Genomic DNA, 13,735 nt, shown 5'->3' with positions numbered 1-13,735 from the left:
AAGATTCAGAGAGGCAGGGCTAAAGGGGCATCAGGGAGTACTTGTAAGCATGCGTTAGGGTAGTGGCTATTTCAGGAGGGGCAACATGTAAAAGATTATGTAGATGTAGACTCAACAAAACCTGGCACATTGCTGGATAGGACAGTAGAGAGTTAGAACGTGGAAGAGGGAAGAGTTAGGGACTCTGAGGTTACAAATTTAAGTAATTTAACCAGAAAGATGGTGGAACCTCAACAAAAGTAAGTGAATTTGGACAAGCTATAAGTTAAGTATATGTGTTAAGGGACCTGAATGGGGGGAGGGTAGGACAATGAAAATGATGAGCTCCATTGTGGACACAGGGTATTTAAAATACCAATGGACAACTAGATAGAGATGACCAGCACTGCTGATCTAGAAAGAGAAATGAAAATTCTGGGGTTATTTACTGAGATGAAGAGTGGAACAACGTATAGCAGCTGTGGAGAGACAGACTTAGCCTTGATTTAAGGAAAAACTTCTGAACAATGAGAGCTATCTAAAAAGGAATATATTGCTTTGAGATGGTGTAAGTTCCCACTCAATTAGAGATCTTTAAGGAAAGGCTGGATGAACTCTTGGTGATGTACTGTAGCAAAGATTCCTATTCAAATATGGATTGGACTAGATAGTCTCTGAGGGCCCAAACACCTCTGAAACACATGAGATATATACTATGGAAGCAGATGCCACCAAGAGAGAGTGTAGAAAGTAGAAAGGGTCCAAAAGAGTGCTTTTGGCAATAAGCATGCTTAAGAGATACATGGGCAAAGTGGAACAATCACACAATCAAGAGAAAGGAACAGAGATGCGTCTTAGAATCTAAGAGCTTAAAATAAAAATCTAAAAAGGATATGCAGGAAGAGGAGAACCAGAGCAGGCATGAGGATGACAGCTCACTGGCAACCTTGGAAGAGAGAAAGCTAGTGAAATGAGTATACAGCAAAACAAGAGGCGCAGATGCTTCTCTGTGCGAACCAGGAAGGAAAAGCCACAGAAATGAGGGCTGGCAGTTTGTGAGGACTATATAAAAACCGATAAGCGCGGGAGGAAACTTTGTAAGCGAGTAAGAAGCTGTCAAGATGAACAAAAGGCTTTTCATGTAGCACTGGGCACACAAAGTAAAAATGTGTGTGGTTCCGTGACTTCCCTGAGCAGGCACTTCAGCATGAAAAAAGGACTGGAGAAGATGAATGATGCAAGTTATCTAAAGCTGATTAGCAGAGCAAGAATGGAAAAAGTTTAAGAAGGCAAGGGATTCAAGAATATCCATGACACAACTGACCACTGAGATCGAGGCCGTGTAGAGAAGTAGTAAGGTCAGATGAGGGGAGATGGACTAAGCAAAATAAATTGCATTGAGTTTTGTTGCATTCTGCATGCATCCCAGCCTTATAGCAAATCACTTCCCACTGGAAAAAATATGAGCTAGGAATTCCACTTTGGAAAAGGAACGGAGCAGAAAATTCTATTTTAAGAAGTAATAGGGAAACTCTAGAATGCAGGGAGTCTGCTGATTTGGGGTGTCATGGCCTGGCAGTGGTGAGCACCTAGCATCATTTTCTTGATAGAGGAATGGCTTTGTTCTTGCCCAGGAGATAAGATAAAAAAGGATATTCCCATTTGCTGATTAAAGAAAAAAGGTGGTCTACAATTGTTGAGTTTACTAAATGGAAGGAAAAAAGAGAAAGAAGACTAAAAGCTCTAAGTCATGGAATTTTGGCATTACTGGATACATTGCTTGGTAGTTCTGGCTAAAAAGGGGGAAAGTAATGTCAAGCAAAGTGCCATGGCTGATGACGGCAGGAGAGGAATGAATCTCTGGCTATGATGATGGAAATGGGGACCTGGGAGAACATATCACACACAATCCATGGGAAGGGACACATCAGGTTCAAGTGGGCCAGACTATTGCGAAGGTTAAAAAAAAAAAAAGCTTCTTCTTAAGAAGTGAGTGTAATCTAGTGCAAAAAGCTGCCAGAATTAACTAACAATATTTGTCAAGTGCTGGCATGGCATGTATCACTTTATGCTATACATTTATACATATTTGCTTTATAAGACTGTACTCTCAATTGTCTCTGTATCACTACCAAAAATGCAATTGACCCTAACTCCCACAAGTACGCATGCATTTTATTTCTTTCAGCTTTATATCTTCAGCTAGAGGAACAAAATTTTGTCAACCCAGTGATAGTCAAAATGTTCCTGTTGTTAACAATTTTACACCCAGATGCCTATGGAACAACAGTCAGCATTTGTTACAATCTTTGGCAATACTCATTAACCCACAGGCTCATCAGTATTATATTCTAACCAAATGAACTAACTGGCTATTAATTTGATACCAAGTGGGCATGTAGAGACACACACACACACACAAATATTTCTTTCCCTCAAATTCTATAGCTCTTTCATTTAAGGTACTTTCCACTGGGTCATAAACACTTGTTACAAACATTTATATAATTTATATTAATTCTCACTAGAAGCCAATAATTAGGGGAATAATTTTTCATAAGCCCAGAGAAATACCATAGTAAAACAATGTAGTGAACCTAGTATTTAATGGAATCTCAAAAAAGGAAAGAGCCTCAGAAGCTAAGTGAATACAAACCATACTTTAGCGAGAATCTTCCTCATAATAGTCCTAGCAACTGGTCACTTAGACTCCATTGGAAAAGATTTATTTAGTGAAGGCACCTCCATGAAATATGATGTAGAACCACTGTTTTTTGTTATCTAACCCAATACACTGTTTCTTTTTAATAGAAACAAATGTAACAATTATCTCAGGGGTTCTTAACCAAAGAAATTAGTTACTTACTCCAGTAGAATGTTGTTCATATCCTGTGTGAAGAATTTTTTCCTACCTTCTTCATCAAAAAGCTTGGCAGCCTAGAACATACACAGTATAAAGTAAAAACTAATGTTTGCTATAACTTTCATAATAAACAAACTATCTTGAGATAAAGATTAAACACAAAACAGAGACCCAGAAACCTATATGCCCTTCATCCTATTCAGATATCTTCTTAAAATCAAAAGGAAACATAGAGCATTCTCTTTCCATAATATTTTCAATAAAATTAAACTTTTAGAATATTATTAAAAACTTAGAATAAATCCTCAGCTTGGTCCAGCAACAGAATCTATGATGAAAAATGCATTTTTTCAGTATGGTCAACTCAGGATTAACCACACAAAATGATGGGGAACTGAAGCACCAGTAAATCAAAAGAACATTTTATTTGGTGTTTGAACAGTTTATTGTGCATACATTAGACTATATTGATTATGGTCCTCTAAATTTCAATTTACTTAAACCAGTGACACTACACAATTTAAAGACTCAATTTAGGGAGGGCTGACTATTAAGGCCTAGTTTGCTACTATAGAATATGGGATGACACTGATATTGCAAAGCATAATACTTACAAGAGCTGTCCTCTCTATATGCTTAGCAAACTTAAAAAGGAAAACTACCCTCCAAGACCAAGAATACTCTATTTATTTTGTTTTCCCCTCTTTGCCCCCCAACTATCCCAGAACCCATTTAGGAAAGTTGAGAAGATGCCCTCCTCCCTTGTCTCTCCTCTGCCCAGGCTGCTGGTCTAATCATAAGGCTGGCACACCTGCACTGCCTCTGTGTTCTACAGCCCCCTAGTCTGTTATCTGACCTCTCTGAGCCTTGTCATCTACTCTACCACTGGATCTGTAGGACTCCTAGGCCTTTCAACATGGCCTGTGGATGAAAAATCTTTTTTATGTTGTCTTTTTCAATTAAAGTGTGAATTCCTTGGGAGAAGGTTCTGTCTGGCCTCTTCTATTTGTATATGCACAGCTCAGCACAGTATTGGTCACATAGTAAGTGCTTAATAAATGCTTTTTTATTTTGTCATTTACCCAACAATTTCTAAGAAATGATCTCTATTAAAATGGTCTGGTCAGTGCAATAATGAAATTAACATTCTAAAAGGGAAAGAAAGGAATAGGTGTTCCTCTAGACCATTAATGTCTTTAAAATGGTCTGAGGTAGTTAAGTAAGACAAATGGGAGATTTGAGGATGGACTGGTTCTGTTCAGAGAGTTTTAAGTGGAGAAAGAAAAGGAAGAGTGAAAGGCATACATTAGTGTACAAAAGAGGAACCTGCTGTCTCTTACAAATGAGGTACATGAGATGAAGAGTATATAAACATAAAGGAAGAGGTAAAGGAAGTAGGCATCAGATGAACCTCACTCTTACCTGTACTGATCACTGTGCCCCTCCCCTCCCCCCCAAAGCTCCCATGGCTGCCTGTTAATCCCAAAATCAAATATAAAATCCTATTAAGCATCTAAAGGTTTTTATAACCTAATCCCTTCCTAATTTCCTAGAGGTCTTCCACTTCACTCTTGTGCATTCTACCCCATCTACCTTGGTCTTTTGGCAGTTTTACAAATATAACATTCTATCTCTGAACTTCATACCTTTGTACTGGCTCTCCCCCATTCCTGGAATGCCCTGCCCTTTGACCTCTGATTCCTACTTTCCCTGGCTTCTTTCAAGACTCACCTTAAATCCTACCTTCTGCAGGGGGCCTCTTCCCACATTTACCTCTGCTAAGGTCATCCCCCTTTCAGATTAGCTTCTTATACTTGCCACACATCTTGGATATACTTCGATATTTTTATGCTCTATCCCTCACTAGAATGTATTCTCCTTGATTGTTGGATTTTTTGTATCCCTAAATATATAACAACTGGCACAAAATAAAGAGTTAAATAAATGCTTGTTGACTGATTACGAGGACCATCCGTCTTCTGGGGAAGATATATGAATTTAAATTGCTTGCTAGAAAAAATATACATGAAACAATGCAAAAACAAACAACTTTGAAAGTCATAAGAGCTTTGATCAATGCAAAGATCAATTATGTTTTCCCAGGACCAAAGATAAAGAGCGCTATCTACCTCTAACATAGTAGTAGTGGACTAAATGTACAAAATGAGACATTTTTGGACAAGGCAAATATGGGAATTTGTTTTTCATGATTATGCATTTTTGTTACAAGGGGTTTTTTCTTTTTTTTCCCTCAGTGCAGAAGGAAGGAAAGAAAAATACTTGTTAATAAAATTTTTTTTAAAAGCACATACTTGCATTTATACAGTTATATTCATAATTGGAGGCTTTCCTCCCCATGGCAGGATCTTTGTTTAATAGCCCAAGGGAAAATGCAATAAGTAACTACATCAGAGGGCTTTTGATCCTCACTAAGATAACAATTAAGACCACACACACCCCAGTCCAGGCAATTTAAGGCAGAACACCCTGAAAGACTTACCTGCATATTAAGTGATTACTCTTTCATATACCTATGAAGTTTTAATATCTTCTCCAATGATTTTGCTCTCATCCCTAAAACATCTCTCCCTACTTCCCCAACTTGTGACTTTATAGATAAATGTCTATCTGGGCCCAAACAGCCCATACAAACTGAGCTCTTAAATAAGGTCCTCTATATCACCTTTTTTCACCAATCTCAAGTAAAATGGGAAATATTCCAACTCCATATCCTTATCCCTCTTAAGCAATTTCTGGGCTCAAAAATCAAAAAGTGAAAATCTGAAAGTTAATAGTTAACACCTTGCTTCTCACCAATCATCACCCTGGAACACCCAAAAAGGAGGGAGCCCCTTAACAGAGATGGGAAATTTGCCAGTATAAAAGTAAAAGTATGAGAAACCATCTAGAGAGCTGCAACATTACCACCCCAATCTGGATGAAGATTTGGAAGATCACATACCCTATTTCCATCTTCAGTTGGCTGTAAAGAATACCCTCAAATAAGTCTCATTTAGATAAGTAAGTCTCATGCTTTAGTTTTCTCCTTTTCCTCTACCTAGTACAGACATTGAGTTACCACATAATCCTTCATCTGGAGAACTTTGCAGCAAAAGAAAGAAACTGAAATGAGTGGAGTCATCAATCAAAAATCCTCATTTTAGAACTCCTTGAACTTGCAAAGAAAGTCCTCCTTCAAACCACTTCAGTGAGTAGTTCATCAGTGTGCAGAAAGATAACCAAGGAATAAGTCCTACAGCAATAATGAGTATTCTCTTTATCAGTTAAAATGTGATCAGTTTCATTTTTTGATGCTAGTTAGTGTTCTCCATGTCAAGAGTTTTCTTATTTTTTTTCCCTCAAAGTAAGTAATCATAATGTAGATTTATGTGACTTCTGCAGAGTCCAAAAGTCTTTGGTCTTTCATTTCTTACTCCTAAACTATACTGTCCAACATATTTGTTTTTTTGCTGTCCTTGCCTATCCCTATTTTGCGTTCAATTCACCAAACATATTTTTTAAAATACACTGATTTTTTTTTAATGTCTTATCAAATTCTTTGTATAACTTCACTAGCTCTTCATCCTCCACAAACAGATGCTGGTGCATAAGCTGCAATTATTTTTATGGTGGTCTTTTTTTGTACAAACTTATGAGCATTAAAATACAAGATGAGTAAATATTTCATGAAATATTTCCTGTGGTCTTTGGCCAAACAATAAAATCAGCTTCACCATCTCCTTCCATTTGCCACTATAAGGAAAATCTGTGAGCCAGCCTTCCGTTTGATTTCAATATAATTTACAACAAAGATCAAGACTGGTACAATTGAGTTCCTCTAGCAGGGATTAATTTACTTGCTGGTCCCTGGAAAAAGACATTACAGTTAAAAGAACAAAAGCAAAGTTAATATTTCTGACAGTTTGAAAATGGTATGGTTTTTAGCAGCCCTTTCTACCACTGTGCTATCATCACTACAAAAGCGGAAGAAAGATGATTTTGCTTGTCATGGCAAAAGAATTCCTAACCAGTGGGCAGGCTACTGGTAAAACAAGAGCCTTTCAATCTACATAAGCCGGTCCTCACAAAACAGACATTCCATTGCCTTTCCAGTAGGGCAAAATCAGGCAAAATGGGAGCTCTGCTAGCAAAACCTTCAAATACCTGACAGGTGGTACAATGAGGTATGGTATCCCAGGGGACTTTGCAGAGGAAAATGATATAAATACTGAAAACACTTGCACATTAACAAATTTTAGTCTGGCATATGAAAGTCAAACAATAGAGCCCAGCTATTTAAAAGCAGTTAAATTCTAATGTATATGTAAATGTATGCTTAATGTTAGAAGTGCTAGGTTAATGATCTGTCTTTAAATTAACTGACCAGAGGACTGCTTTAAATAGCATATCTCTTAGTACACTTAGTTATTTGCATAAAGATGCTCCCATGAGGATAAGGAAACCAATCTGTTTAGGGTAGAATTACTCTATATCTTTTACCTCTGGCTCTAAGTTCTAGGCTACAGCCTTCTAGTTTTAGAAACTATTTAAGCAGGCACAGGAAAACTCTGAGGAACTGATTTACACTAGCAAAATTCTTAAGAGTCTGATTTACAAACCAAAATATCTATTTACACAGAGGGGAAGCTATATTTCAAATATCTCACCAATTATTACACAAAACTCCTACTTCCTAGTGGTTAGAACCTCATGCAACCAAATTATATATCATAAAGGGATTTAGTAAGTACACAATCAAAGCAAAAACATATAAAGGTTTAAACTATAACTGCCTGATCAATCCCCCTTCTCAGTGTAGGGGTATTTCTGCCTAAAAACAATTTGTCCCAAACTATATATCCCTTCACTACTGAATTCTTTGTAAACTGGGTTTTTTTTTTTAATTTATGTTTTGTTGCCTTGCTGATCTAATGAAATTGATCTCTCCTAGATTATCAACAATCTCATAACTACTAAAAATAAAGTTGTTTTCTCAGTCTTCATTTTACTAGATTTTTCCATAACATTTTTTTCTTTTTGGAGGGGGAAGGCAGGGCAATTGGGGTTAAGTGACTTGCCCAAGGTCACATGGCTAGCAAGTGTTAAGTGTCTGAGGTCAAATTTGAACTCAGGTTCTCCTGACCCCAGGGTCAATGCTCTATTCACTGCGCCACCTAGCCATGCTGATTTTTCCATAACTTTTAACAATAGTGACCTCCAAAATCCTGTAAAAATGAATACTGAAAATTGTCTCGACATGTAATTGGAAAAAAAAAATTAAATACTACTTTAAAAAACAGTATTGACCGACTTTCCTCTCCCCTCCCCCCATCATCTTGTGTACTCTCCTTTGGCTTTCTTGACACTCTTCTCATGGTGCTAATCCTACCGGTCTGACAATTCCTTTGCTGGACTTAACTCAAGAATTCAATTGTACAAGTATTTATTGAGTGCCAAACACTGTGTGAAGCCCTCAGGATACAAGAACCAAACAGTCCATACATATATTCTACTAAGGCAAACAACATGCATTACACAGGTAAGGAAACACAAAATACATACACAAAGTAGATATAAAGCAATGTTAAAAGGGAAAACACTAACAAGTGGCAAGATCAGGAAAGGCCTGACTGAATAAGTCCCACTATAACAACTCCTGGAAGAGACCTAGGGATTCCAAAAGGCAGAGGTGAAGAGGAAGATCATTTCAAGAATGGGGGAAAATTTGTACAAAGACATAGAGAAGAAAGACTGGACATCATTTGTATAAGAACAAATAGGCCTGCATGACTAGAATGTAGAGTGCATGATGGTAAGTAATCTGAAATATAGGTTGTCAGACTGTGAAGGATTTCAGTTTTCAAAACAAGGAATGTGTACATTATTTTAGGGACAAAAGGAAACCAATGAAGCTTCTTGAAAAAGGTAGTGACATGATTAGACCAGTGCTTCCCTTCCTATTGGGCTTTGATGAATGTGGCACCAAGTCAAATATTCTTCTATAATAGTTTAGAAATCAAGACACAGTCCTTGTGTCCTTAAGGAGTTTACAATTTAGTGCACAAGTTGAGGCAAAAAACACAAATCAGCACACATAGACAAAACATGAACTGGAACAAAATTAAAGGTATATAACCATAGAAAAAAAGGATTCAGGGAATTGCTGAGAATAATTATAACCATATTAATTAATAGCTGCCATTAGATGGTAAGCTCCTTGAGAGTAGGGGGCTGTCTTTTGTCTTTTCTTTGTCCCGCAGGGCTTACTTATCACAGTGCCTAGTACATAGTATATATTTAATATATACTTGTTGACTTAGTTAAGGATGACTAAGTAAGAGATAGAGATGAGTCAATCAGAAATTTGAGGGAAGGCATAAGATTGTACACAGGAAATATGGCACCCAATAGCTTAATGCACAATTCTAAGACACCATGGGGCAGAGCTGAGACAGAAAACATTCTACTCATATGTCATCATCAGTGAAGCTGTTCCAATTTACTGCTACTCTGTCCAGATTCATTCCCTATGCTTAGTAAACTCACACAATGTCTTTCTCTCCCGGTCTGTGAAAAACTGAATTGCTGGCTGCCTAAGAGTAAAAAAACTCTGATTTTTAATTATCTCATAACCACTCACCTTAGTTATGGGCCTGTCATGTACAGGGAAAGTCAAGCTACTATTTCAAGAATTTGTGCCATAGTATTTTGGAGATGATTTACTCCAAAGCCTACAAATAACTAGGGGGAAAATGACACTTCTGCATATATGACATCAGGCCACAATTTTCTATAAGTCCTCTTTAATGTTTGACTTAACACTATTTCAGGCTTAGGTAACATTTTAAAAAGGCATTTTTAATGGTATGAGTTTTAAAGTCCCATAGGGAACTTGAATGATGCAAGTTTCTCATGAAATCTATTCTGTAGTAACATTTTATATTTTAAACAACACCCTGGCACAGAGAGTGAGTTAATGAGTATCTAATACTATCAGAAAGACAATAAATATATTACTAGACACAAACCCTACTTCTACAGAATGATCCCAACAAGTGTCCTCTAGAAGAATAGCTGTCCTCTGGCTGATATAATCTAGCCTGATAGATGAGTATCCTAGGGACCACTGAGGTATCAGTTGATCTTTGCTCCTCCACCAGACTATAGCACTAGTCACTCTTCATCAATCAATAGATACATTCTTCTTTCACAGAAAATTGTCTAATGTTTGCTATCTTCGTCAAAGGTTCTTAATTTTACTACTGTTATATGCTCTAGAAATGACTGTCACTTCTAGCTTATTGACTCTATAGTGTTTGTCATTCTTTTTTTTTTTTTAGTTGTAATCAATTTATTAAAAGAGATGATTAGTTAGACATCTGCAATGGTGACTTCAACTTCTACACCTGGTTCAATGCTGATTGAAGTGATCTGTTTAACAATTTGAGAAGGACTGTGCAAATCAATAAGGCTTTTGTGGATTCTCATCTGGAATAGATCCCAAGTCTCTGAACCTTCCCGCAAGGAGTTTTTCTAGTTGTGATTTGAAGTGTCTTGGTGGGCATTCCAATAGGTCCCTTCGCTTTCAAGTTTTTTTCTTTGGCTCCTCTGATTAGGTCAGCACACACTTTCTCGAGTGATTTCACGTTGCGGCTGGTCAAGGTGATCCAGAACCAGTGAATGTCCACTTCGGGCTCCACAATGGTCTTGCCGGTGTCTTTGAATGCCATGGTGGTGAAGCAGCTTCCTGACCGACTTATTCCTCGGTGAGAGCGAACAGCGGTGAGTCAGGAGGAGAGGCAGAGACTGCTGACTCTAAGCAGCTGCAGTGGCGATACCTTCACCAAAGACTGTCATTCTTTTTCTCTACCATTTCTTGTCACTTCTTAGTTTGGGGGATAGTACTTATGTTTCAAAGGCCTATGTTACTAGGTAAAGATTCTCCTCATTAGAAAACTGACCAATGATCATCCATCTTAGATGAAGATTTTCAGGTCCTTTCGTATCTAATCCCTACTTCTTGGCTGGCTGGCAACTGGTTTACATCCAGAAACAAGACATAACTGGTCATTTGGCTGTGATATTTAGTATGCCATATTCCAGGAATAACTTTGCTTGAAACACCTGGCTAAGTAGATGGAACCTTTCTGCTTCCAGAAGCAGTTTAATTTCTTTCTTTCTACATTAAGATTCCTTGTACACTCTCAGCAAAGTACCTATCCTCATACTTTACTAAGAAAATTAAGGCCTTTCACCTTGAACCTCCTCTTTTTCTCTGCTCTGTGATTCAAAACTACTGGACACCACCCCTTATTATCTTCTCCTGGAAATACTGGCTAATTCTTATTATAACCTACCTGGTACACTGTTTAGAAAAGAGACAGAGGCAGGACCAAGTGGTGAAGATGTCAGGTGGTTTGACAATGAGGATAACAGGATAACTTTAGCTTATAGCATAGTGCCTGGCAATTGAAGTGCTTAATAAATGCTGACTGGTTATTTTCTGCTGTGATTCCAGGAGAACCCTGTATTACTCTCTAGCAAAAGGAGAACAAACTTTTTCCTAAGAGCACATTTACTACATTCCACCTGTGGTTATGGGGAGAGAAGAGAAGCCCACAAGTCTGCCCATTGTCTTATATTTTTTAAGGGTGAAGACAAAGATGCAATAAGCTCCTTTCATCTGATCCTTGTCTTCTCTTAACTTACACATTCCCATCAGATACCACTGATAAATTTTCTAGAGAAGGTATAAGTATGATTATGGATTATTATATGACCTGAGTAAATATAATAGAGGTTAGAAAGCTTTAATTCCAAGATACTAACATTTATTTTAATTTCTCTAATCCTTTATCCTATCACTATGGGACTTCAAAAGGATGCTGAATGTGATAAGGATAATGGGTAAGGTCCAATCTGATGTTCCTCAAACTGGTCACATTCTATTACCTATCCCATTTTCTGTGAGTTCAGAATATCTGCCAAGTGCTCAATATCCAGTTTTATAGGGAATTATAAATGAAAAAAACAATACAATCTCTCACTTAGGGAAAAAAAAATAATATGGTAAGTTTCTAAGACAGAATGCTGAGATGTTCTTTTTGTATTTCAGGTTATAATTTATCATCAAATTACCTTTCTGCCCAAAATATTTCAGTGGCTCCATGAAGCCTAAAGACTTTAAGTTCAAACTCTTGTGCCTGGCACAGAAGACACTCTACAAACTGGTGCCAATGTGTATTATTTCAGATCACTGTCCTCTGCTCCAGGCAGACTGCACTGTTTCCTGAAGATACTCTGGATTTTCCTGATTCAAGAGTGTCTAAGAACACTTTTTCCTATGCTGACAAGGTCATCTTTCCTCTTTGCTGACTGAATTCCTATCTTTCTAATCAACTTCCATCTACCTCCCTCCTCCATGAGGCCTCGGCCTCCCATGATTGCTTCATCAGTAAAGACATTTTCCTCAGTGGACCTAAATACACCTCTACACCTCTCTCATGTGCTACTCACATATTTCTATGTATCAGAGATACCTGCTAAGTCTATCATCAATTTACAAGGCTCTAAGTATTGAGAGAAGGGATAATATTAAATAAATGTTTTATTTCCCTCAGGGTATAGCACAGAGCTCAGTAGACAGTATGCATTAAAAAAAAATGTCTGCGGGGCAGCTAGGTCACGCAGTGAATAGAGCACCAGCCATGGAGTCAGGAGGACCTGAGTTCAAATCCAGCCTCAGACACTTAAAACTTACTAGTCCTGTGACCTTGGACAAGTCACTTAACCCCAATTGCCCTGCCCTCTCCCCTTCAAAAAAAAAAAAAAACAAATAAATAAAGTTTGCTTACCTGAACTGAACATAAAAACTTGTATTTACTAAATGATCACCTACTGCCTAAGGTTGCAGGTTGGCCTATCACCAAGTCTATGTTCTGTTTCAGTTCTTTCCAGTATTTTCTTGTTCCCCCAACACTGAGCTTTAGGACCCTATAGTTTTGCCTAATCCTGTCGGTCTCCAGTCTTGTCACCTAAACACACTTACAGTTGGATATCTTATGGTAAAGGTACATTTTATCAACTTCCATGTATTTAGAATTATAAAATAGAGCTAGAATTAGTCAATTTATTTCTAGGTCTATTCTGTATTTTAAAAGAAGCAGATTCACTTAAAAAGCTTTAGAAGCTTGAAAATAATTTTTTAAGGTATCATCAATACATCTGTTCATTCATACTTTCATGGTTAATTGAAATATTTTCTTCATAAGCTATCAATGATATTTACTTTTATTAGATTGTAAGTTCTTTGAGGGTAGGGACTTTCCTTTGCCTCTTTTTATAAACCCAGTGCTTAGAACAGTGCCTGGCATATAGGTGGATATTAATAAATGTTTATTTGTTTATTTCAAAATCTTAAGGAATCCCTCAATTTCTGATCTAGCGAATAACAAACAGAAAAGGAATTTCTAGGGTAAGATTAAGATAACTTAAGGAAGAAAACTATCTTATCCAATATTCTGGGGAAAAAAAGGTAAAATTTCCAATTAATTGATTATGATTAAGTCTCCATTGGCTACATACTTTGCTATTCCTCCTTCTACATAATACCCTCCAAGATCTAACATCCTCCTTAAAATATTACCTCATCTGATCATCACAACAAGCAAGGTAGATGATGTTATAAATCTCATTTTATATTTGAGGAAACTGAGACAATCAGAGGTTAAGTGACTTGCCCAGGGTCAGACAGCTAGCAAGGTTGGAGATCAGATTTAAACTCAGGTCTTTCTGACTCCAGGCCCAGTGCTCTATCCATTGCACCACCTAGAAAAAAACCAAACTTCTCCCTAAGACATCCTTCAAATAAGTTAAAAAGAACTACTTTCTCTT

The 13,735-nt window shown here is 37.3% G+C and overlaps 1 protein-coding gene and 1 pseudogene across 3 annotated transcripts in view; both read right to left on the bottom strand.

Annotated features, from left to right (window-relative positions):
- The window catches only part of UBN2 (ubinuclein 2), a 135,785-nt gene that overhangs the window by 56,474 nt on the left and 65,576 nt on the right, over window positions 1-13,735 (bottom strand). For all 3 annotated transcript variants that reach the window (XR_011168184.1, XM_069087327.1, XM_069087328.1), the window contains exon 7: window positions 2,846-2,916. Coding sequence is in view for 2 of the 3 variants with exons in the window: in XM_069087327.1 (XP_068943428.1) it covers window positions 2,846-2,916 (71 nt within the window). In the remaining variant the exon portion in view is untranslated. The remainder of the gene's footprint in view (window positions 1-2,845; window positions 2,917-13,735) is intronic.
- LOC138160654 (small ribosomal subunit protein uS10-like) lies at window positions 3,732-13,713 on the bottom strand (annotated as a pseudogene).

Source organism: Petaurus breviceps, unplaced genomic scaffold (genome assembly GCF_028583685.1).
Source record: "Petaurus breviceps papuanus isolate PSGF00001 unplaced genomic scaffold, PetGlider_PUasm1.0 181, whole genome shotgun sequence".
In the NCBI taxonomy this organism is placed as follows: Eukaryota; Metazoa; Chordata; class Mammalia; order Diprotodontia; family Petauridae; genus Petaurus; species Petaurus breviceps.
The sequence above is the reverse complement of the archived record's forward strand: the minus strand, read 5'-3'. Positions and strand labels throughout refer to the sequence as shown.